Source organism: Hippopotamus amphibius, chromosome 6 (assembly GCF_030028045.1).
Source record: "Hippopotamus amphibius kiboko isolate mHipAmp2 chromosome 6, mHipAmp2.hap2, whole genome shotgun sequence".
Taxonomy (NCBI): Eukaryota; Metazoa; Chordata; class Mammalia; order Artiodactyla; family Hippopotamidae; genus Hippopotamus; species Hippopotamus amphibius.
In genome coordinates this window covers 12,050,759-12,077,116 of record NC_080191.1, presented here as the reverse complement: position 1 = coordinate 12,077,116, position 26,358 = coordinate 12,050,759, and the positions used below count along the sequence as shown (strand labels likewise).

Below are 26,358 nucleotides of genomic sequence, written 5' to 3'. Positions count from 1 at the left end.
GTCACAAGAAAAAAACTAACAGAGGAAGAGGTGGTGAAGGAATTAGCACTCGGCCTGGGAAGGAGGCACATTCTATGCGGTTCTGACTCTGAACTTAGGGAACTGGGTAGTTACAGCCCATCTCAGGCCGATACAGACAGCCTCCCGGCTCCCTGTCTCCTCTCTCTGCCAGCATTTCCCCTCCAAGTTCAACTGCAAAACCCTTCCAGAAGCGGCGGGAGGTGCATGTTGACTATAAAAACCATCTGACTAAATGCCACTCCTCTGATTTTCTTGTGAGAGAAAATGTGTTCACATTATATATTTAATCTGACTTAGTCTCATTGGTATAATAATAGGTATTTTGCTTTAAAAGGAGGCTAAGGATTAGTATCAGGAGTGATGCTAAGGCTTATGTGAGTCTAACAGGGTTTTGGAATGTCTCGATCCCTTTAAAAGTACAGTGAACTTGACATAAATAATTACTTGCTTGGGTTTTTGAAGCTGCTTAATTTTTATTTAAATTTGAAAATATTTGGAATGACTAAAAAAACATTATTTAGTACTGGAACTGACTGTATTTGTCTTTCAAATCTCAGGTACCGACATGACACACAGTTGGCACCTAGGGTGCCACAGCCAGACACAGAGCCCAGCCAGAGTTTTAAAATATGGGGATGAGAGCTTCGTAAATGCCATTGCTGGACCCGAGCAGTGGTTGGGATCTTTAAAATAGGACAATAAGATTTCATATCGTGATCTCAAAAGGATTATATCTACACCACCATGGAGTTAAATTTAATGAGTCTTAGAAATAAAATGATCACCTTTTTAAGTGAGAACAATTATAACATCCTTGTAATATGTGCACATTTGACAGACGTTAGAATACGCCAGAACTTCTTATTTGGCAGATTTTTAAATTTAAAGTAATTTTAAATAAATTTAGGTGCATTTAATTACAGCAGGATTACAACAGCATTACAGAAATTTAGAAATTAGAGAAAATGTTTCTGGTAGCTCCCCCTAAGGACGGATATCATTTTGGTGTCTTTTATCAGCGATTCCTCAGCTGACTGCCTATCTGGATCACGTGGGAAGCTTGTTACAGAGCAGATCCCAGGTTCCTCCTCTGAGTCAGAATCTCTGTGGGTAGGAGCCTATGGATTTATATTTTTAACAAGCTCCCCAGTGGCTTCTGATTTGCAGCTGGGAGATTAACTTGTTCAGCTACCCAGGGGATCATTTTATCTGCAGTTCATCCAGAAGCCCATACCACGCTTTGCTACCCACATCATCTCTGCTTTTAGGGCAGTGGGAAGCCACTAAAGCCTCAAAGCAGGAGGTGACCTGATCTTTTTGGCTTTTTAAAGCTCACTCTGGAGTTAGTGAGTAGATAGAATTTGAGAGGATCAAGACTTGGAGTCGGGGAGACAAATTGTGAAACACAGTGAGAATGGAGAGAAGCAGACACAGCTGAAGCATATTTAGAAGATGGAATTTGTAGAACCCGGTGATGACTGGATTTAAGAGGGAAATATCAGGACCTCCTCCAGGCATAGGAAACAAAAAACAACTATTCTCTGAGATAGGACACACAAGAACCTCATTTATATATATCTTTTATTATAATTTGTTTCAAATACTTTTCCAAAAGGTGGCATTTAAATATGTATTTTAATTTAGGTAAACTCTAACTATCATTAAATTATAAGGTCATCTTCAAGAGGGAAAAGTGGTTGACTTTACAGTGGAGAAACCAGGTAGGTATCACTGTAACCAAGCGATCCAAATTAATATCACCAGGATAAGACATATCCAGACCATGTACCCCCTGATATGATGCACTGAGAAGGTCAAACATCACATCTGGGGCATTCTTGCCAGAAATGCCTAACTTCATTCTGTGAGAAAACATCAGACAAACTGAAAATGAGGGACATTCTACAAATAACTGGGCAGTTCTCTTCCAAGATGTCAAGGTCATTGAAAGGCAAGAAAAAACTGAGGCACTGTCTCAGACTGAAGGAGACTAAGGGGACGTGACAACTAAGTACAATGCGAGACCAGGGGCAGAAAAAAAAGCATTTGGTGGGAAAACTGACAAAATTTAAATAAGGTTTGTAGGTTGGTTAATAGTACTATAATCTGTGATAGTTTCCAGGTTTTGACAATTGTACTGATTATGGAAGATGTTAACTTAGGAAAATCTGGATGAAGGGCATATTGGTTCTCCCTGCACTATCTGAGCAACTTTTCTGTACATCTAAATTACAAATATAAAAAAAATTACAGGCAAGATTTATTTTTGCAATAATTTAAAAATATTAGTAAAATATACTTTTTCTCAAAGTTATACAGCTTCTGGGATAAAAAGCATGGTGCTTCAGACTGTATATAAGGTGGCCAGTATCTGTGTGAATTAATTCTGGTTCCTGTGTGTCTAATAATTTTCCTTCACTAGTTTGGACTGGTTCAGACTGCAAAACCTCTGTACAGTTTACCCTGAACAACGTGAGGGTAAAGGATATATCAACAGTCCACCCAGTCGAAAACCCATGTATAACTTACAGTTGCCCTGCCAGATACGTGGTTCCTCGGTTTCCAAGGTTCCACATCTATGGATGCAACTAACCATAGATCGTGTAGTACTGTAGTATTTATTGAAAAAGAAACCTGGGTATATTATAGGTGGACCCATGCACTTCAAACCTGTTTTGTTCAAGGATCAATTGTATTTTTACATCCGTGATCATTGCTCTCAGCTGGGGCTCTACAATTGCGGGATTGGGGGAGGGTAAACTCCATGACAGGTGAGGCCAGCTAACAGCACTCCGTGGCTGAGACCCGAGAGCAAGAGTGAGAGGCAGGCAAACTCTGCAATATCTGTTTCCTGATTTCCTTTCTGGAACCATCCCTTCTCAGAACCTACCACTATATTCTGACCATTTCTCTCGCCAAGTAAACCTGAAACATACTTCCCCCCACCTGTGGGCACAAGCTTGTTATTCACTAGGAAATAGCAAAATCAACTCAGAAGTTCAGGTGTTAACAACTGATGAAGCCCCTCCCACTCACCTTCCCTCCCAGAGACATCCCCCTTTAACAGCTTTCTCAGAGGAGTTAAAGGGAGTTTTATACTGAGGCGTGACAAGAGCTGTGGCGGAGCTGAGGTGTTCCTGGTGTCCCAGGTATGTGCACCTTCTGGGGGTGAGGTTGAGGGTAAACCCAGCACTCTGGAAAAGACCATTTGTGGGGCTAGCACTTGAATGTCCCGAGAGAGGTGATGTGGTGTTACTTGTATAAAACTTTCATCATTTCCCCCTGGAATTTTGGGTTATGTTTTGACGCTGACCGTGTTTTCAGAATAAACCTCAATTTGACTCCCTCTTCAAAGTGACTGCAAGCTCTTGCTGTTGATACTTATCGAAACCTTTAATACTTCAGAACCAGAGAATAGTAATATATTTTCATTGCCAACTGAGTGTAAATCACTTTCTAAATCACATATGACCATGTAGGTGGTTTGTTTACTACTCTTAGGGTTTGTTGGCGTTAATAACTCCCATAAATGGCCACCAAGACACTTTGTGTTGAGCAGTAGAGAAGATGATAGCTTTCTTAGGCGTTCACCCAGCATTAAAGGAGCCTACTTGCCTTCATGCCTCCTGCCTGCGTTCAGCTGCTGCAGAAACGCGTCTGCAGGAGGCCCTGAGCTCCTGAGCAGAGAGAAATGGATTCGGGGCATGATTTGCAAGACATGGTATCAGCAGTCTGATCTACAGAACCAGACTCAGTAGAGGGGAGAGGGACAGCTGTGCCTTGAGAGGTGAACTCTGACATAGGAAGCTGCTCAAAGGACTCCTCATCCTCCTTGCCCAACCCTGATGTCTAAGCTTTAATCTCAGTCGCTCCCCATCACCTGCCTTTGCTACGTGACCTAGCAATGCTCCACGGGGCTATTCCTGATGGTGCTCACCCTCAGATTCATTTGCTCCTTTTTATTTCACTATCAGAGTTTGTTTTGACAACTGTATTCCAGTGTAATGTACACACCATGAAATTCATCCACTTCAGGTTTGCAATTCGGTGACTTTTTTGTAACTCTACTGGGCTGTGCAGCCATTACTGTAATCCAGTTTTAGAACATTTTCATCACCCCAGTCAGATCCTTCATGCCCAATTAGTCAAGCCTCCTTTCCACTCCCCACTCCAGGTGACGTCTTATCTATGTTCTTCTGTCTTTATAGTTTTGCCTAGTTGGACACTTCATATAAATGGAACCACGCAGGACATGGTCATCTATGTCTGGCTTCTTTCACTTAGCATAATGTTTTTGAGGTTTATGCATGGGGTAGCAGGTCAGAATTATTTTTGTGATGGTGGGTTCCCACTGCCCCAATCCCCAAATTCCTTAAAGATGCTAAGACCACCTGCTCTTCATATGGTCCTCCTGCTTCTTTTCATGTCCCCTGAAGTCAGTGTTCCATGTGGTTGTTGGCTCTGACCCTGTTCTTTCCCTGCTCACCACCTCAATGGCCTCACCTGGGCTGAACCATCTGGTCCACTCCAGTCTGTCCCGCCAGGTTCAGGTCGTTCTTCAAGTGATATTTCCCTTAAAGACGTCCTTGCTGAACTCCTTGACTAAAATGGTATCCTTTGTCATGGCCTGTTCACTTGCCCTGCTCTGTTTCTTCAGTTTATTAGTTCCTGAAATATATTTTCTGCTTAGTATCATTATTTTAATTAAAAAATTATTTTATACTGGAGTATAGTTGATTTACCATGTTGTGCTAGTTTCAGGTATACAGCAAAGTGATTCAGTTATACATATACATATATCCATTATTTTTCAGGTTCTTTTCCCACATAGGTTGTTACAGAGTGTTGAGTAGAGTTCCCTGTGCTATACAGTAGGTCCTTGTTGATTATCTGTTTTATATATAGCAATGTGTGTATGTTAATCCCAACTCCTAATTTATCCACTGTGTAGCTTTCCCCTTTGGTAACCATAAGTTTGTTTTCTAAGTCTGTGAATCAGTTTCTATTTTGTAAATGAGTTTATTTGTGTCAGGTTTTTAGATTCCACATAGAAGTGATATCACATGATGTTTGCCTTTGTCTGACTTACTTCACTTAATATGATAATCTCCATGTTGCTACAAATGGCATTATTTCATTCTTTTTTATGGCTGAGTAATATTCCATTGTATATATGGACCACATCTTCTTTATCCATTCATCTGTCAATGGACATTTAGGTTTCTTCTATGTCTTGGCTATTGTAAATAGTGCTGCAGTGAACATTGGAGTGCATGTATCTTTTAGAATTATGGTTTCCTCAGGGTGTATACCCAGGAGTAGGATTGCTGGATCATATAGTAGTTCTATTTTTAGTTTTTTAAGGAGCTTCCATATTGTTCTCCATAGTGGCTGTATCAATTTACATTCCCACCAACAGTGCAAGAGGGTTCCTTTTTCTCCACACCCTCTCCAACATTTATTGGTTGTAGATTTTTTGGTGATGGCCATTCTGACCAGTGTGAGGTGATACCTCATTGTAGTTTTGATTTGCATTTCTCTAATAATTAGTGATGTTGAGCATCTTTTCATGTACCTCTTGGCCATCTGTATGTCTTTTTTGGAGAAATGTCTATTTAGGTCTTCTGCCTATTTTTTGATTGGATTGTTTGTTTTTTTTTTTGGTATTGAGCTGCATGAGCTGTTTGTATATTTTCGAGATTACTCCCTTGTCTGTTGCTTCATTTGCAAATATTTTCTCCCCTTCTGAGGGCTGTCTTTTCATCTCATTTATGGTTTCCTTTGCTGTGCAAAAGGCTTTAAGTTTCATTAGGTCCCATTTGTTTATTTTTATTTTTATTTTCATTATTCTAGGAGGTGGGTCAAAAAAGATCTTGTGATTTATTTCAAAGAGTGTTCTTCCTGTGTTTTCCTCTAAGAGTTTTATAGTGTCTGATTGTACATTTAGGTCTTTAATCCATTTTGAGTTTAGTTTTGTGTATGGTGTTAGGGAGTGTTCTAATTTCATTCTTTTACATGTATCTGTCCAATTTTCCCAGCACCACTTATCGAAGAGACTGTCTTTTCTCCATTGTATATTCTTGCCTCCTTTGTCAGAGATTAGTTGACCATAGGTGAGTGGGTTTATCTCTGGGCTTTCTGTCCTGTTCCACTGATCTATATTTCTGTTTTTGTGCCAGTACCATACTGTCTTGATTACTGTAGTTTTGTAGTATAGTCTGAAGTCAGGGCGCCTGTTTCCTCCCAGCTCCGTTTTTCTTTCTTAAGATTGCTTTGGCTATTCGGGGGTCTTTTGTGTCTCCGTACAAATTTTAAGATTTTTTCATCTAGTTATGTGAAAAATGCCATTGATAATTGGATAAGGATTGCATTGAATCTATAGATTGCTTTGGGTAGTAGAGTTATTTTCACAATGTTCTTCCAATCCAAGAATGTGGTATATCTCTCCATTTGTTTGTGTCATCTTTGGTTTTTTTTCATCAGTGTCTTACAGTTTTCTGAGTACAGGTCTTTTACCTCCTTAGGTAGGTCTGTTCCTAGGTATTTTATTCTTTTTGTTGCAATGGTAAATGGGATTGTTTGCTTAATTTCTCTTTCTGATCTTTCGTTATTAGTGTATAATGATGCAAGAAATTTCTGTGCATTAATTTTGTATCCTGCAACTTTACCAAATTCATTCATTAGCTCTAGTAGTTTTCTGGTGGCATCATTAGGATTTTCTATGTATAATGTCATCTGCAAACAGTGACAATTTTACTACTTTTCCAATTTGGATTCCTTTTATTTTTTTCTTTCTCTGATTGCCATGGCTAGGACTTCCAAAACTATGTTGAATAATAATAGCAAAAGTGGGCATCCTTGTCTTGTTCCTGATCTTAGAATGCTTTCAGTTTTTCACCATTGAGAATGATGTTTGCTGTGGGTTTGTCATATATGGCCTTTATTATGTTGAGGTATGTTTCCTCTATGCCCACTTTCTGGACAGGTTTTTTTTTTTTTTAATCATAAATGGGTGTTGAATTGTGTCAGAAGTTTTTTCTGCATCTATTGAGATGATCATATTTTTATTCTTCAATTTGTTAATATGGTGTATTGTATTGATTTTGCATACATTGAAAAATCCTTGCATCTCTGGGATAAATCCAACTTGATAATGGTATATGATCCTTTTAGTGTTTTGTTGGATTCTGTTTGCTAGTATTTTGTTGAGGATTTTTGCATCTATATTCATCAGTGATATTGGTCTGTAATTTTCTTTTTTTTTTTGAGATATCTTTGATTTTGGTATCAGGGTGATGGTGGCCTTGTAGAATGAGCTTGGGAGTGTTCCTTCTGCAATTTTTTGGAAGAGTTTGGGAAGGGTGGATGTTAGCTCTTCTCTAAATGTTGGATAGAATTCTGTTTGTTGGAATATTTTTAATCACAGTTTCAGTTTCACTACATGTGATTGGTCTGTTTGTATTTTCTATTTCTTCCTTACTCAGTCTTGGAAGCTTATACCTTTCTAAGAATTTGTGTGTTTCTTCCAGGTCGTCCATCTTATTGGCTTATGGTTGCTTGTAGTAGTCTCTTAGGGTCCTTTGTATTTCTGCAGTGTCCAGTGTATCTTCTCCTTTTTCATTTCTAATTTTATTGATTTGAGTCCTCTCCCTCTTGATGAGTTTGACTAAAAGTTTATCAATTTTATTTATCTTCTCAAAGAACCAGCTTTTAGTTTTCTTGATCTTTGCTATTGTTGTTTCTATTTCATTTTTTTTTCTGCTCTGATCTTTATGATTTCTTTCCTTCTACTAACTTTGGGTTTTTTCCTTCTTTCTTTAGTTCCTTTAGATGTAAGGTTAGATTGTTTACTTGAGATTTTTCTTGTTTCTTGAGGTAGGATTGTGTTGCTGTAAACTTTCCTCTTAGAATTGCTTTTGCTGCATCTCCCAGGTCATTGTGTTTTCATTGTCATTTGTCTCTAGGTATTTTTTTATTTCCGCTTTGATTTCTTCAGTGATCTCTTGGTTATTTAGTAGTATATTGTTTAGCATCCATGTGTTTTGTGGTTTTTTACAGTTTTTTTTCCTTTAGTTGATTAATAATCTCCTAGTGTTGTGGTTGGAAAAGATGCTTCATATGATTTCAGTTTTCTTAAATTTATTGTGGCTTGATAATGTGACCCAAGATGTAATCTATCCTGGAGAATGTTCTGTGTGCACTTGAGAAGAAAGTGTATTCTGCTGCTTTTCGATGGAATGTCCTATAAATATCAAATCTATCTGGTCTACTGTATCATTTAAAGCTTGTGTATCCTTATTAGTTTTCTGTCTGAATGATCTGTCCATTGGTATAAGTGGGGTGTTAAAGTCCCCCACTATTTTTGTGTTACTGTCGATTTCCCTTTTTATGGCTGTTAGCATTTGCCTTATGTATTGAGGTGCTCCTATGTTGGGTGCATAGATATTTACAATTGTTATATCTTCTTCTTGGATTGATCCCTTGATCATTATGTAGTGTCCTTCCTTGTCTCTTGTGACAGTCTTTATTTTAAAGTCTATTTTATCTGATATGAGTGTTGCTACTCGCCTTTCTTTTGATTTCCATTTGCATGGAATATCTTTTTGCAGCCCCTCACTTTTAGTCTGTATGTGTCGCTTGGTCTGAAGTGGGTCTCTTGTAGACAGCATATATAAGGGTCTTGTTTTTGTATCCATCCAGTCTGTATCTTTTGGTTGGAGCATTTAATCCATTCACATTTAAGGTAATTGCCGATACGTATGTTCCTGTTTCCATTTTCTTAATTGTTCTGGGTTTGTTTTTGTAGGTCTTTTTCTTCATTTGTGTTTCCTGCTTAGAGAATTTCCTTTGCATTTATTGTAGAGCTGCTTTGATGGTGCTGAATTCTCTTAGCTGTTGCTTGTCTGTAAAGCTTTTGATTTCTCTGTTGAATCTGAATGAGATCCTTGCTGGGTAGAGTAATCTTGGTTGTAGGTTTTTCCCTTTCATCATCTAAATATATCCTGCCACTCTCTTCTGGCCTGCAGAGTTTTTGCTGAAAAATCAGCTGATAACCTTATGGGGGTTCCCTTGTATGTTATTTGTTGCTTTTCCCTTGCTGCTTTTAAAATTTTTTCTTTGTATTTAATTTTTGTTAGGGTGATTGATGTCTTGGCATGTTTCTTCTTGGGTTTATCCTGTATGGGATTCTCTGCACTTTCTGGACTTGATTGAATATTTCCTTTTCCATTAGGGAAGTTTTCAACTATAATCTCTTGAAGTATTTTCTCAGACCCTTTCTCTTTCTCTTCTTCTGGGACCCTATAATTCAAATGTTAATGCATTTAATGTTTTCCCAGAGGTCTTTGAGACTGTCCTCAATTCTTTTCATTCCTTTTTCTTTATTTTGCTCTGCAGCAGTTATTTCCGCCATTCTATCTTCCAGGTCACTTATCCATTCTTCTGCCTCAGTTATTCTGCTGTTAATTCCTTCTAGAGTGTTTTTAATTTCAGTTATTGTATTGTTCATCAGTGTGTATTTGTTCTTTAGTTCTTCTAGGTCTTTGTTAAACATTTCTTGTATTTTCTTGATCCGTGCCTCCATTCTACTTCCGAGATTTTGGTTCATCTTTATTATCATTACTCTGAATTCTTTTTCAGGTAGATTGCCTATTATCTCTTCATTTATTTTGTCTTGTGGGTTTTTACCTTGCTTCTTTGTCTGCAACATAATTCTGTGTCTTATTTTGTTTAACTTACTGTGTTTGGGGTCTCCCTTCCACAGGTTGCAGGGTCATAGTTCCTCTTGTTTCTGGTGTCTGCCCCCAGTGGATGAGGTTGGTCCAGTGGCTTCCTGGTGGGTGGGGGACTGGTGCCTGTTCTGGTGGGTGGGGCTGGATCTTGTCGCTCTGATGGGCAGGGCCGTGTCAAGTGGTATTTTGGGGTGTCTGTGACCTTAGTACGACTTTAGGCGCCTGTCTGCTAATTGGTGGGGTTGTGTTGCTCTCTTGCTGGTTGTTCGGCATGAGGCATCCAGTGCTGAAGCTTGCTGGCTGTTGAGTGGAGCTGGGTCTTGGTGTTGAGATGCAGACCTCTGGGAGAGCTCTAGGCCTATTAATATTCCCTGGGGCTGGGAGTTCTCTCGCGGTCCAGCATCCTGGATCAGCTCTCCCACCTCAGAGGCTCAGGCCCGACCCCTGGCTGGAGAACCAAGACCCTGCAAGCTGCCTGTGGGGAGAAGGTAAGCTCCACATCTTAGTGCTCCACCATCTTGAAGGTTCTCCTCCAGTTTTCTTTTTGTAATTGATTTCTAGTTTCATACCATTGTGGTTAGAAAAAATGCTTGATATAATTTCAGTCTTCTTAAATTTAACACATTATTGACCAGGAGATTTTTGCAGAAACTAACACCTGTGGCCGGCAATTTGTTATGTAACTCATTATTGAAACACCTGTGTTTGAGTAAATATCAACAACTTTTTTTTGCACTTAATGTATTTATTTGAAACTTTGTACATGTCGTGCTACAGCATTCTAATATTTCATTAGAGTGTGATAGGCAGTATAGAAGGCACCTCTCTGCAGGAGAACAGACCATCTATTAGAAACATACCATGTTTCACTGTGCTTTCCCCTGGAGGAGCAGACTCTACACTTTCTGGTGGCACTTTTTTTTTTTTTTTTTTTTTTGTCCTGTGGGCATTATTCCCTCTGGAATATGTTCTTTTATTTTACCTGGTATTTGTGGGGCTCTTTTAGAAATGCCACAGAAGGACCAGGTGCAGGACTACCACTACATTCACCAGAATGTTCAGTTACCCATTCTCTAGCTACTGCTAACAAAAATTGCTTGTAAGTCATTTTATTCTGTGCATTAAGGCTACAATAAATTTTAAAGACATTGAATAAACTGCAATTACTCAAATAAAAACCTGCTTTCTTATACCATTTTGAAGTTTGCCATATATTGATCAGACAGATCAATTCCTTTCACATATTTATTAACTCTAATATCCAAGTGGGCTTAGTTATCTGATGGCCAGTCCCCCTGCTTCCTTTCCAGTAGATGCTATGGAGGCATCATGAATAGTTGTCACCATGCGGACTAACCTCGTCTTTCCATATAAGAAGAATCACTCCTCCCTTCTGTAAGAATGTCATTTCTCCCCTCTATAAATTTTTAAATTTCTCTTTTAATTGGTTTGGTAGACCACGATTCTCTTATTGTCCCTCGAACTCTGGTTTTATTTTTCAACAATATTTCAGATGTGGACACACTGTTGTAATAATTAGCTTGGTAAATGTGGTACCATGAATCAAGACAAGGTTGTAGGACCGATAATATTGTTTCTTGGAGTTTCTTTCCTTCACCCATGTAAATCTCAAGGTTGCATATATATCAAGTTTCACTTTCGCTAACCATCCTGACCAAAATTCCACATTTTGTAAGTTTTCTGGGATTATAGGTTTTGAATCTGAGTCGTCCTCTCCCCTTTATCAATGCCTCATTAAGTGATAGCTCTTGTTTGGGTATATAAGTCAATTGAAATTTTGATATAAAATAATCCAAAAGAGGTTTAACTTTTGAAATTCTGTCTGCAGGAAGTAGAGTTTCTGAGTTATCATTAAAGTGAAGAAATGTCATTTGTTTGAACCTTCTTCTCATCATAATCTTTGGAAAGATAGATGTTTCAAGTAAGAGATCAGTCGACCAATGTTCTTTCCAGTGTGGCTTTCTTATTTGTCCTATCAAAATTATTAATCCAAGAAACTTCTTCATGTCACTATTGGTTATATCAGTCCATTTTAAAGCCTTATTATACTTTTTATATGATTTTTCATTCTGTTGGTGACACAAGTTTGAGAAGTGAACAACTTGAAAAAGTAGTTACCAAAAATTAACTGTTATTTCACTAACACATTGCAGGTTATTACATTCCATAGTTACACCTGGCACACCTGTAGTCTTCTAACTTTCGTGAAATGTCTCCAATCCACTCTTCTGTAGAAGCAAAGGAGCATTCTCCAGAACCGTGAGTCTCATTTTCACTTTCTGTATCAGAATCAATCACGAAGGTTTTTTGTCTTTTGGTTGGTCTAATATTCACATCATGTGAATCAGAACTATATTCTGAAGAACTGTCATCTTCTGAGACACTAGTATATATGTCATTCAGACAATTAGAGAAAGTATCTGAATAAAATTCACCAAAAAATTCATCTTCACTCAAAATTTCGTGATGTATCACTGTTGAAAATTTTATGGTAATAAACTTGCATTTATAATATACACAAGGTTGGAACTAAAACCTAATGGAGCAAAATGTGCACGATAGCAACAATTGTATGTTGTATAATGAACCTTCGATCAATTTTAAGTTCCAGCAGCTTCACACAGTGTTGCTGATTGTATCACTCTCTAAAAATGTATTGGTATGTCTCCAGTCAAGAACATTCGGGTAACAAAAGACCTATTAACATGTCTCCAGCCAATAATGTGTTAAGATATGTTGTTACATGTGCACTTGAGAAGAATGTGTGTTGCTTTTGTATGGAATATTTTGTCTGTGTCAAGTCCATCTGGTTTAATGTGTCTTTTAAAACAATGATTCCTTATTGATTTTTCTGTTTGGATAATCTATCCATTGATGAAAGTGGGGTATTAATGTTTCCTCCTATTACTGTATTGCTATTTATCTCTCCGTTTAAGTCTGTTAATGTTTGCTTTACATATATAAGTGTTCCTATCTTTGGTGCATAAATATTTACAAATGTTATATCCTCTTGTTGAATTGACCCTTTTATCATTTTTTAAGAATATTTTATTTACTTTTTATTTGTTTGTTTATGGCTGTGTCAGGTCTTAGCTGCGGCATATGGGATCTTCACTGAGGCATGCAGGATCTTTCATTGTGGCGTGCAAGCTTCTCTCTAGTTGTGGTGTGTGGGTTTTCTCTTCTCTAGCTGTGGTGCGCCAGCTCCAGGGCATGTGGGCTATGCAGTTTGTCGTACACAGGCTCTCTAATTGAGGTGTGAGAGCTCAGTAGTTGTGGCGCGCAGGCTTAATTGCCCCATGGCTTGTGGGATCCTAGTTCCCTGACCAGGGATCGAACCCACATCCCCCCTGCATTAGAAAGCAAATTCTTTACCACTGGACCACCATGGAAGTCCCGATCCCTTTATCATTTATATAATGATCTTTGTCTTTTATCACAGTCTTTATCTTATTGTCTTTTGTCTGATATAAGTATAGCAACCCCAGCTTCCTTTGGCTTCCTTTTCATGGAATAGGTTCTTCCTTTCCTTCACCTTCAATCTGTGTGCATCCATGCAGCTGAAGTGAGTCTCTCATAGGCAGCACATGGATGGGTCTTGTCTTTTTTATCCATTCAGCTACCCTGTGTTCTTAGATGAAAGAACTTAGTCCAGTTTCACAGTTAAAGTAATTATTCACAGGAATGTACTTATTGCCATTTTGCTAATTGTTTTCTGGCTATTTTGCAAGGCCTTTCTTCTTTTCTTGCTCTCTTCTTTTGTGATTTGGTGATTTTTCTGTAGTGGTATGCTTAGATTCGTTTCTCTTTTGTGTATCTACTATAGGTTTTTACTTTGTGATTACCATGAGCTTACATAAAACGACTTATAACAGCCTGTTTTAAGTCAATATCACCTTAAGTTTGAACACATTCTAAAGCTCTACATGTTTACTACCATTCCCCTCAAGTTTTACGTTTTTGATGTCATACTTTACCTCTTTTTATCTTGTCTCCATTAATACATTTTTGTAATTTTTAAACTACTTTTGTCCTTTAACCTTCATACTAGCTTTATAAGTAATTAACCTACCACCTTTATATTAGCTTTTTCTGAATTTTACTATATATTTACCTTTGCCAGTGAGATTTATATTATCATATGTTTTTCTGTTACTAGTTAGCACCCTTTTGTCTTAAAGAATTCTCTTTAACATTTCTTATAAGGCCAGTTTAGTGGTGATGAACTCCTTTAGTTTTGCTTGTCTGGAAAGCTCTACCTCATCTTCAATTCTGAAGGACGGCTTTGCCAGATAGAGTATTCTTGCTTGTCAGTTTTCTTCTTTCTGTACTTTAAATATATTATGCCTCTCTAGTCTTCAAAGTTTCTGCTGAAAAATATGCTTATAGTCTTACCAGGGTTCCCCGGTATGTAACAAGTTTTTTTCCTGTCACTGCTTGTAAGATTCTCCCCTTATCTTTAACTTTTGACAATTATAATGTGTCTTGGTGTGGGTGTCTTTGGGTTCATCTTATTTGGAACTCTCTGAGATTCCTGGACTGGATATCTGTTTGCATCCCCATTATTTCTTCAGTTTTCTACCCCTTGCTTTCTCTTCTCCTTCTGGGACTCCTATAATGCAAACATTGTTCTGCTTGATCTTGTCCCATAAGTCCCTTAAGCTCTCTTCACTCTTTTTCATTCATTTTTCTTTTTGCTTCTCTGAGTTCCACTGCCCTGTCATTGAGTTCACTGATCTTTTCTTTTGCTTTAACTAGTCTGTTATTGAACCAACAAGTGTATTTTTAAGTAAAGTTATTGTATTCTTCAGCTCTGTGACTTTTATTGGTACTTTCTTATATTTTTTTTGCCTCTTTGTTGAAGTTCTCACTTTGTTCATCCATTCTTCTCCCAAGCTTGGTGAGCATCTTTTAAAAAAATTCTTTATTGGATATAGTTGTTTACAATGTCATGTTAGCTTCAGGTGTACAGCAATATATGTATATATATGTGTGTGTCACGCACATATATATATATGAAAAAGATTATATATAATCTGCATTCTTTTTCAGATTCTTTTCCCATATAGGTTACTACAGAATATTGAATAGAGTTCCCTATGCTATAGTGTAGGTCCTTATTAGTTGTCTATTTTATATATAGTAGTGTGTATATGTTAACTCCAATCTCCTAGTTTATCACTTCCTTCTACATTTCTCCTTTGGTAACCATAAGTTTGATTCCAATATCTGTGAGTTTGTTTCTGTTTTATAAACAAGTTCATTTCTATCATTTTTTATTAGATTCCACATATGAGTGATATCATAGGGTATTTGTTTTTCTCTGACTTACATCACTTAGTATGATAATCTCTAGGTCCATTCATGTTGCTGCCAATAACATCATTTCATTTTTTTTATGGCTGAGTAATTGTATATATGTACCACATCTTTTTTATCTATTCATCTGTCTGTGGACATCTAGGTTGCTTCCATGTCTTGACTATTGTAAACAGTGCTGCAATGAACATTGGGGTGCATGTGTCTTTTTGAATTATGGTTTTCTCTGGGTATATGTCCAGGAATGTGATTGCCTGGTCATATGGTAGTTCTATTTTCAGTTTTTTAAGGAGCCTCCATACTGCTCTCCATAGTGGCTGTATCAATTTACATTCCCACCAACAGTGCAAGAGGGTTCCCTTTTATCCACACCCTCTCTGGTATTTATTGTTTGTAGACTTTTTGATGACGGCCATCCTGACTGGTGTGAGGTGATACCTCATTGTAGTTTTGATTTGCATTTCTCTAATAATTAGTAATGTTGAGCATTTTTTCATATACTTTTTGGCCATCTGTATGTAGTCTTTGGAAAAGTGTCTACTTAGATCTTCTGCCCATTTTTGGATTGGGTTGTTTGTTTTTTTGATATTGAACTGCATGAGCTGTTTGTATATTTTGGAGATTAATTCCTTATCGTCCACATTGGGTTTGTTTTTTTAATATAAATTTATTTATTGATTGATGGATTTATTTATTGGCTGAGTTGGGTCTTTGTTGCTGTGCATGGGCTTTCTCTAGTGGCGAGCGGGGGCTACTCTTTATTGTGGTGCACGGGCTTCTCTTGTTGTGGAGCACGGGCTCTAGGTGTGCAGGCTTCAGTAGTTGTGGCATGTGGGCTCAATAGTTTTGGCTTGCAGGTGCTAGAGTGCACGCTCAGTAGTTGTGGTGCATGGGCTTAGTTGCTCCACGGCATGTAGGATCTTCCCGGATCAGGGCTCAAGCCCACTTCCCCTGCATTGGCAGATGGATTCTTAACCACTGCACCACCAGGGAAGTCTGTGGCCGTATTGTTTGCAAATATTGTCTCCCATTCTGTAGGTTGACTTTTTATTTTGTTTATGGTTTCTTTTGCTGTGCAAAAGCTTTTAAGTTTAATTAGGCCCCACTTATTTATTTGTTTTCATTTTCATTACTCTAGGAGATGGCTCTAAAGAGATACTGCTATTTATGTCAGAGAGTGTACTGCCTATGTTTTCCTCCACTGGTTTTATAATATTCAGTCTTACATTTAGGTCTTTAATCCATTTTGAGTTTATTTTTGTGTATGGTGTTAGGAAGTGTTCTAATTTCATTCTTTTACACGTAGCTGTCCAATTTTCCCAGCACCACTTATCGAAGAGACTGTCTTTTCTCCATTGTATATTCTTTCCTCCTTTGTTGTAGACTCGTTGACCATAGGTGAGTGGGTTTATCTCTGGGCTTTTTATCCTGTTCCATTGATCTGTATTTCTGTTTTTGTGCCAATATCATACTGTTTTGATTACTGTAACTTTGTAATATAGTCTGAAGTCAGGGAGCCTGAATCCTCCAGCTCCATTTTTCTTTCTCAAGATTGCTTGACTATTTGAAGTCTTTTATGTTTCCGTACAAATGGCAAAATTTTTTGTTCTAATTCTATGAAAAATGCCATTGGTAATTTGATAGGGATTGTATTGAATCTATATACTTACTTGGGTAGTATAGTCATTTTCACAGTACTGATTCTCCCAGTCTAAGAACATGGTATATCTTTCTATTTGTTTGTGTCATCTTCAGTTTCTTTCATCAGCATCTTATAGTTCTGAGTCCAGGTCTTTTGCTTCCTTAGGTAGGTTTATTCCTAGGTATTTTATTCTTTTTGATGCAATGGTAAATGGGATTGTTTGCTTAATTTCTCTTTCTGATCTTTCATTTTTAGTGTATAAGGATGCAAGACATTTTCTCTGTATTAATTTTGTATCCTACAACTTTACTGAATTCATTGATGAGCTCTAGCAGTTTTCTGGTAGCATTTTGAGGATTTTGTATGTATAGTATCCTATCATCTGCAAACAGTGACAGTTTTACTTTTCTTTCTTTCTAACTTGGATTCCTTTTATTTCTTTTTCTTCTCTGATTGTCATGGCTAGGACTTCCAAAACTATGTTCAATAATAGTGGCAAGAGTGGACATCCTTGTCTTGTTCCTGATCTTAGAGGAAATGTTTTCAGTTTTTCACCATTGAGAATGATGTTTGCTGTGGGTTTGTCATATATGACCTTTATTATGTTGAGGTATGTTTCCTCTATGCCCACTTTCTGGACAGTTTTTTTTTTATCATAAATGGGTGTTGAATTTTGTCAAAAGCTTTTTCTGCATCTGTTGAAATGATCATATTGTTTTTATTCTTCAATTTGCTAATATGGTGTATCACACTGATTGGCTTATGGATATTGAAAAATCCTTGCATCCCCAGGATAAATATCACTTGATCATGGTGTATGGTCCTTTTAATGCATTGGTGGGCTTGGTTTGCTAGTATTTTATTGAGGATTTTTGCGTTTATGTTTATCAGTGATATTGGCCTATAATTTTCTTTTTTTGTGGTATCTTTGTCTGCTTTTGGTATCAGGGTGATGGTGGCCTTATAGAATGAGTTTGGGAGTATTCCTTCCTCTGCAATTTTTTGGAGGAGTTTCAGAAGGATAGGTATTAACTCTTCCCTAAATGTTTGATAGAATTTGCCTGTGAAGCCATCTGGTCCTGGACTTTTGTTTGTTGGAAGTTTTAAAATCACAATTTCAATTTCAGTACTTGTGATTGGTCTCTTTATATTTTCTAGCCTTGGAAGGTTGTACAAGAATTTGTCCATTTTTTCTTGGTTGTCCTTTTTATTGGTGTATAGTTGCTTCTAGTAGTCTCTTATGATCCTTTGTATTTCTGTGCTGTCAGTTGTAACTTCTTTTCATCTGACCTTATTGATTTAAGCCCTTTTCCTTTTTTTCTTGATGAGCCTGGCTAAAGGTTTATCAATTTTGTTTATCATTTCACAAAACCAGCTTTTAGTTACATTGATCTTTTCTATTGTCTTCTTTGTCTCTATTTCATTTATTTCCACTTTGATCTTTATGATTTCTTTCCTTCTACTAACTTTCGTTTTTGTTTGTTCTTCTTTCTCCAGTTGCTTTAGGTATAAGTTTAGGTTCTTTGTTTGAGATTTCTCTTGTTTCCTGAGATAAGATTGTATTGCTATAAACTTCCCTGTTAGATCTTCTTTTCCTGTGTCTCATAAGTTTTGGATTGTCGTCTTTTTGTTGTCATTTGTCTCCAGGTGTTTTTTGATTTCCTCTTTGATTTTTTCAGTGATCCATTGGTAGTTTAGCAACATACTGTTTTAGTCTCCACGTGTTTGTGTTTTTTACAGTTTTTTCTTGTAATTTATTAAGAGTCTCAGTGTTTTGGTCTGAAAAGATGCTTCATAAGTTTTCAATTTTCTTAAATTTACCAAGGCTTGAATTGTGGCCCAATATGTGATCCCTATCCTGCAGAATGTTCCATATGCACTTGAGAAGAAAGTGTATTCTGCTGCTTTTGGGTGAAATGTTCTAAAAATATCAATTAAGTCCATAGGTATAATGTGTCATTTAAGGTCTGTGTTTCCATATTGATTTTCCTGTCTGATCTGTCCATTGGTGTAAGTAGGTTGTTAACGTGCCCCACTATTACTGTGTTACTGTCAGTTCTCCCTTTTATGGCTGTTAGCATTTGCCTTATGTATTGAGGTGCTCCTGTGTTGGTGCATATATATTTGGTGAGCATCTTTATGGTTGTTACTTTGAACTCTTTACTCAGTAAATTTTCACTTATCTTTGTTTCATTAAGGCTTTTTTTGAGGTTTTTTCTTGTTCTTTTGTTTGGAACATATTCCTTTGTTTATTCATTTTCCTTGGCACTCTGTGTTGTTTTTCTATGCATTTACTAAAATAGTCACTTCTCCCAGCCTTGAAGGAGTGGCCTTGTGTAGGGGGTGAACCTTATTGTTCCCCCCTGCCCTAGCTTAGCTTTTGATTGTCTCAAATCTTTGTGATTGTCTAAGCAGCCGAGTTTATTCGTAGTGGCTTCCAGTAGCTGAAGGTGTGCAAAGACCTGTCAGTGTCCTAAAAGGGGAGGGTCTCAGTCAGCACCTACATTCACACTGATTGGAAGCTAAGCCCTCAGGCAGCAGCTTTTCAAGTGTGCAAATAAGATTCTTTCAGGGAGCAGATGGGCATTTCTGTCTGCTCTCTCTCCACTGAGCCCTGAGGTAATAGCTAGTTAAGAAGTTTCTTTGTTGCTGTAGCCCCATTAACACAAGGACACAAGCCCCATGAACGCAGACCCTGCTGGCCACGAGACTCAGGCTAGCAAGGGATGTAGCACAGCCACAAAAGTTGGGGCACCACACGTATACACAAGCTCTTTTCCTGGAGATGCTGGTGACCTGGGGCAGGACAGAAGGAGACTGTGACAGTGACACCCACCAGCCTACCTGATCTCTGGAGGGGAGTGTGATCAGCCCTTAGATGTGTTTCATTAGAAGCCTGCTCCTCAGACCACAGCTATGAAGGTAAGCTAATAGGCCTCTTTCACAGGAAGTCTGGGGGTGCATTTCAGTCTGCTGTCTCTGTGCTGTGCCCTGGGTGGGCAGCCAGTTAAGAACTGTTTCTCCACTTGCTGCAGTCTGACAGGACCCACTGGTCACTAGAGCCACACGATCAGTGGGTGTCCCCAAGGTGGCAGCCACAGAAAGCAGGGCACTAGATGCCTGCATAAGGTCCCTTCTGGGAGATAATGGCGACCTGGAGTGAGGTGGAGGGAGAGTGGGAAGATGGCCCCAGCAGCCTCTGTGGTTTTTGGAGAGTATTTCAATAGGCTTCTAGATGTGTGTTCAATTAGACTCTTGCCCCTCAGGCCAGAGCTTTAAGATGAGCAGATAGGTGTCTTTCACAGAAAGACTGGGCACTTTTCAGGTAGAGGCCTCTCCGCTGGGCCCTGGGCACATACCCAGATGAGTCTGCGTGAGCCCTTTAAGAACTGTTTTTTTGGTGGTTAAGTTGAGTGAAGGTGGTCAAAGGTACAAACTTTCAGTTATAATTGAGTTCTGGGAGTGTAGTGTACAGTATGGTGACTATAGTTAATAAAACTGTATTGTAGATTTGAATGTTGCTAAGTAGATCCTTAAAAAATTTTTAATTTGTTTAATTGAAGCATAGTTGATTTACAATGTCATGTTAGTTTCAGGTGTACAGAACAGTGATTCAGTTACACATACATACATCTATATATTCCTTTTCAGATTCTTTTCCCTTATAGCTTATTGCAAAATATTGAGTAGAGTTCCCTGTGCTATACAGTAGGTCCTAGTTGGTTATCTATTTTATATATAGTAGTGAGTATATGTTAGTCCCAACCTCCTAATTTACCCCACTCCCCTCCCCTTGGATAACAGTAAGTTTGTTTTCTATGTATGGGAATCTCTTTTGGTTTTGTAAATAAGTTCATTTGTATCCTTTCCCCCCCCCCCCAAGATTCCATGTATAAGCAATACAATGTGATATTTATCTTTGTATGACTTACTTCACTTAGTATGATAATCTCTAGGTCCATCCATGTTGCTGCAAATGGCATTATTTCATTCTTTATGACTGAGTAATAATTCCTCTGTGTGTGTGTGTATATACACACACACATACATCCCCCACATCTTCTTTATCCGTTCATCTGTTGATGGACATTTAAGTTGCTTCCATGTCTTTGCTATTGTAAATAGTGCTGCTATGAATATTGGGGTGCATGTATCTCTTCAAATTAGTTTTCATCTTTTCTGGATATATGGCCAGGAGTGGGATTGTAGGATCATATGGTAGCTCTATTTTTAGTTTTTTAAGGACCCTCCATACTGTTTTCCATAGTAGCTGCACCAATTTACATTTCCACCAACAGTGTAGGCGTGTTCCCTTTTCTCCACACCTTCTCCAGCATTTATTATTTGTAGACTTTTTGATGATGGCCATTCTGACCAGTGTGAGATATTTTTTAATATATTAAATATATTAAACTTTTCTTAAAGCTTTTTATCTTTCAAATTAAAAATGTGACTAGAGAGCAAAAATGAAAACGAACTTAAAAAAATGGTTTCTTGTTTGCTTTATCCTGGTGGGTCTCATGGATGCAAGCCCTGTTGGCTTTCAAAGCTAAATATTTTGGAGGCTCGTCTCTTGGCTGCAAGTCTCAAAAGCTGGGGTGCTAGATATGAGGTCCAGACTTTCTGCTCCTCATGGAGAAGCTTGGAGCTGTGGATTTCCTCCTGACTGTGGGTGGCCGTGCCAGGGGTGGGGTGTATAGTGAGATTGTGTCTCAGCCTCTCCTGCCTTGTTTGATGTTGGTTTCTTCTCATTCACCTTATTGTAGGAGTTGCTCATCTAGTTTTTGGGTTTCTTTCAAAGCACATTATTCTGTGTGTAATTATTGACTAGCTGTGTCCACGAGAGGAGGTAAGTTCAGGACTTTCCTAGTCACCATCTTAAATGGGAACCCTCTTGCTTTTTTATCTTCTTACTAGACTAGTGGGTAAGAATGCCGTCTCCAGGGTCCAGCTGCCAGGGTTAACCGCCCTGACTGGGGAACTTGGGGCTTTGCCAAATGGGGCTAACAGTAGCACACGGTTTATAAGGTTGCTTGAAGACAGACACATCCACACACAGAGAATGCTTAAAGCACAGGGGACTGAGCAACATAGTTCATAATGTCTTCTCCCTCTGGAGTGTCAAATTCATCAGGGCAGGACTTTCTCTTTGTACTTCCAGGCCCTAGAATATTAACGGATGCAAATATGGCTCAGTGTTCCTTATTCACTGGCCTCGGCCCTCATCTCACGGGCTCGCCTGACTGCCCTCTTACAGCCCCAGCTTTGCTTTTTTATAGCCCCTCACGGCTTTCCAGCCTGGCCTTTACCCACCTCGGAGGCTCTGTAACCCTTCTGGGCAATGGCTGTGTGGTCCGCCTGGGGGAATCCCTGAGGCTACTAAAATTATGTGAGAAACACGGTGAGATTGGTGAAAACTTCCTTCGTTGAAATGTAACCTTTCATTCTAGCAGCACCATTTGTATGTAACTGCCTAAGCTTTAGTGGGAGTATTAGGAAACATGCCTAATTGAAAAGTTATTCCAGGCACGTACATATTAAACATCATAAACGTGACTATCGTACTAAGGGAGCAAATGCTCTGTGGCGTGTTCGCAAAGCCCTGTGACGAGGCAGTGAGACCCCCTGGGCGACGTACGCAGCTTTTTTTCTCAAAACACCAGAGCGTGACATGAGTCAGAACAGACGGGCAGAGCACAGGACACAGGGGAGGAAGGCATCTAATAAGGAAGACACTCTTGAGATCTGGGGAGGAGCCCAACCTCTAAGTCGTCCACTGTTTAAGGTTTAAAAAAGCTCCTTTCAGTCTGTGGGCTTAGTTATCCAGATAAAATCTAGATATGAAAATTAGTTTGGGAAAGAGAACTCCCAGTTGGAGTCGTTATACACCAGGCACTTTTAAGTGTATTAGCTTGCACTTTCCTCATAATCACCAGTTACTAAATGACAGCTGGGATTTGAACCTGGGCTTGATTTCTCTTGAAGCGGAGACTCTATACACAATACTTCCACTTTCTGCTGTTAAGTAGACCTCAGTGGGAAAGTATAGCTGGATTCTGTGCAAACTTGAAAATGGCTCTGGAGTGAGTGGGCACAGTTGGGCTGTCTGCACCTCAAATGATGCAGCTGGTCTAGGATAAAGGCTGCCTTTGGCATATGTACACACACACACACACACACACACACACACACACACTCACTCACTCACTCACTCCTCCCCCCGCCCCATGCTGGTCAGCAGTTACGTGGCCGTGAGCTAGAGTTAGCATCTCTCCGGGTGGGTAGTGATGCTGTCGGCCCCTGCATGCAGTGCTGGCTAGTGGCACGCTTCTTCTCCATGGATTGGGGGTGGGGTGGCAGTTAATAATAAATCCTGTCTTCAGTGACAGCTGCATTTTATACAGTGCTTATTTAAACAAACAGTAATGGAAAACATGACTCTAGAAAAGCCAAACCATGTTAGCCCCCTTTCAACAATGCTTATGTGTAGTGATAAGCTTGATAGAAAATAGTGTGTCTAATTTTAGACCACAGTTTGAGAGGTAGCGATCGCAAGAGAAGCACAAATATGTATGATTTGGAAAACAGCACTTACCTGGAAAAGAACACGCTATCAGAATGATGACGTAATCTCTTAAACTTTTTTTTAAGGTTAAAATTTTTTTTTAAGGTTAAAATACTTTATACAAAAATATGAATTAATTTTTGTGATATCTGATGAAGCAGGACAAAGAAGAAACTTTTTTTTCTCATCAATTAGATCAGCACTTCCCAAACTGACACCCAGAGGAATGCTATTTAAATGAAATGTTAAAACAAATGCCTTCATTTCTTTTTTATGGACAAGTCTGAGGAGTGATAGATCCTCCTCTTAAAGATTTAAGGCTGGGGAGACACTTTTAAAAGTATGACTATTTTTATTTCTAGGAAGTGGTCTATGGTGGGGGGGGAAGGGGGGAAGAACTGCTTGGCAAATGCTGAAATTTCTCATTGTAAGGATAAGTTTGGATCGTTTACTCATGTGGTCTCTCAGTTTTATAATCCTAGGTACTCTGATTTCTAGGAATGCTTCGTAACTAAATGGATAGACAAGTAGGTGAATAAAGTGACGTGTCAAGTCCACCGGTTTTTAGGAGGCATCCACACCAAATGAGCCCCGGGTGAGACGATCAGCTGACTGAGGGGTTAATATGTAAGACCGTGAGCCACCTCTACACAAGGGGGCTGGATGCATGCACTCGGCCTCTGTGCAGGGCTAACTAACAGTCTCTGACTTCGCTGCTTATTCGCAGAGAGAAGTGACGTGACGCAGTACAGGATGCCTGCACTTCTGGGGTTGCTCCTCAACACAAAGGAACCAGAAATAAAGTCTCCCATTCTTAAATAACATTTATTATTGTTGCAAAGAGGTCTTTTTCATGAGACCAGTTCTCACATTTATTTAAAGGTGTACTGGTTATGGTTATAGAAGCAGATTTCACTGAGGTGCTCTATATGAAGTATGCCCAACTATGACTCTGAATTCAGCGATCTAATAGTCACAATGTGTTGGCTGCCTTTAGCTATTTATCCAAACATGCCTTTTTTCCTTTTAAAATATGTGCCTGTACAGGGTGGAAAAAGAAACGCCAAGGGCCTGCTAAAAAGGAGAAGCCTAGAAAAGATAAAATTCCTGCAGCAGTTCTGTTCAACTGCAGTCCGTGAGTGCAGGAATAGTGTTCGTGTGGGGAGGCGTTATGCCCAGTGGTTTCTCGGTTTGAATGGTGTGAGAGCCCTTGAGGTTTTCTGCGGCGTCAGAGGGAGAGGGACATGACATTTACTGAATCCAGTCGATGTTCAGGCAGCGCGCTATGAACGCAAACATGTCTGAGACTTCTTCTATCACTTTGGCCGTGGGCTTCCCGGCCCCATGGCCCGCCTTGGTGTCCACGTGGATAAGCAGGGGGTTGTTCTGCTTCCGGCTGCGGCCCACGAGGTACTGAAGGGTGGCGATGAACTTCAGGGAGTGAAGTGGGACCACGCGGTCGTCGTGGTCTGCAGTGAGGAGAAGCATGGACGGGTACTGGGTGTCGTCTGCCTCTGGCAGCTTCACGTTGTGCAGTGGAGAATATCTGAAAGGCAAAGGTACTTCCATGAGGCCAGATATCAAAATGAGAGTTGTGTGTCCACTAGGATAATCACGGGGACTGGTGGGCACAGTGACCCGCGCCGTTTAGCAGCCTATTCATCAGGAATGAGGACTGCACCAACTGCTCCATGGGTGACCACTGCAGGCTAAGTTTACATCACTGCTTGGGCTGTGACAGGCCAGGGCCATTGGAAGCTGGGGAGCTGTGTCATTTACGTGTCCCCCACTTTGGAAGACTGTGTAAGAAAGAAACTCGCAGGGCTGTTGAAACAGCCCAAAACAAACTATTTGCACACTGACTGTTTTCAGGTGAGTATTTTCATATTCTTCAGGCTGCCTTTTTCACTGCTACAAAGTGGACCGATTGTCCCTTCAGCTCATTCAATATTTTTATAGATTAGACTCCATTTAAAGTTATTATAAAATATTGGCTATATTCCAATGTGCTGTACAATACATCCTTGTAGCTTATTTCTTTTATATGCATACATAGTATTGATAGTTTGTATCTCTTAATTCCCTATCCCTATCTTGCTGATTGTTCTTTTAAATCGCTGATTGTAGTGCAAGCCTTTCTTTTGTTGAAGCGCTTGAAATCCACAGTGTATAGCAGCTTTTTGCCTGTTCAGTATCTATAAAACCTTTATGGCGAGCTCAGCTTGGCAGTCCTAGAAAGACCACGGGTCCTCTGTGGGCCTAGCTTCCTGTCTGAAACCAGGGGACCTGAGCTGGGCTGCTGACCTCCTACTGGCTCTCAGTCCAGCAGAAAGAAACCAACTTCGGCCAATGGTGAGGAAGTTAATGGAGGAGGCACCTTCTGAAGCACAGGATAAGCTTCCAGTTAACAAAAAGGGCTTTAAGAACATAATTGCAGTCAAATTAAACAGTAACTGATCACAGTTAAGTGAAAGAAACCCCTGGATATTTTTTCTTTACATTGTAGTCCTCATGGCTGTCATGCTCTTCAAAGTGTTCAGTATTAATGAATAATTTTAGTGGGGTTTTATTTTGGAGGGTAAATAGGCAAAAATAGTAAAATTTCTGCTGTTAACCAAGTCAACACTAAAACCTTCTGGGGTTCAGTCTCCTAATAGGTAAGATGGGGGTAGCAATGGATCTGTTTTCTGATATCTCATTTCAGAGTATTTTTGGATCAACCCCAGTTCTCTAGATAAGGGTTAGTTCTCTGGGAAAACAAGTTTGGAAAGTCTGTCTATTACCAATATCCCTCCCCACCTCAAGATTCACATGTCACATTTATACATTAAAGACTCTGAGACGTTCTGTAGGAAAAAAAAAATCTGTTAGGCTTTATTTATCCCAGCCATTCACAGACTTGACAATCTGGGTCTTTTTCTGGAGGGGACCCCCCCCACCTCAATTTACTGGATTGAGCTCTCTGCTCATTTGGGAACAGCAAGTAAGAGGAAAATACAGCCCTGTGAGTGCTAGGTTGGAAATTTAAAGTGTAAATAGGAATATCACAGATATTTTGA

At 39.2% G+C, this 26,358-nt stretch overlaps 1 protein-coding gene across 1 annotated transcript in view; it reads right to left on the bottom strand.

The window, feature by feature from the left end:
* Positions 1 to 24,105: 24,105 nt before the first annotated feature.
* The window catches only part of PREP (prolyl endopeptidase), a 123,961-nt gene continuing 121,708 nt past the window's right edge, over positions 24,106 to 26,358 (bottom strand). Inside the window, exon 15 of the mRNA XM_057738542.1 lies at positions 24,106 to 24,845. Coding sequence (XP_057594525.1) covers positions 24,551 to 24,845 — 295 coding nt within the window. The 3' untranslated portion in view covers positions 24,106 to 24,550. The remainder of the gene's footprint in view (positions 24,846 to 26,358) is intronic.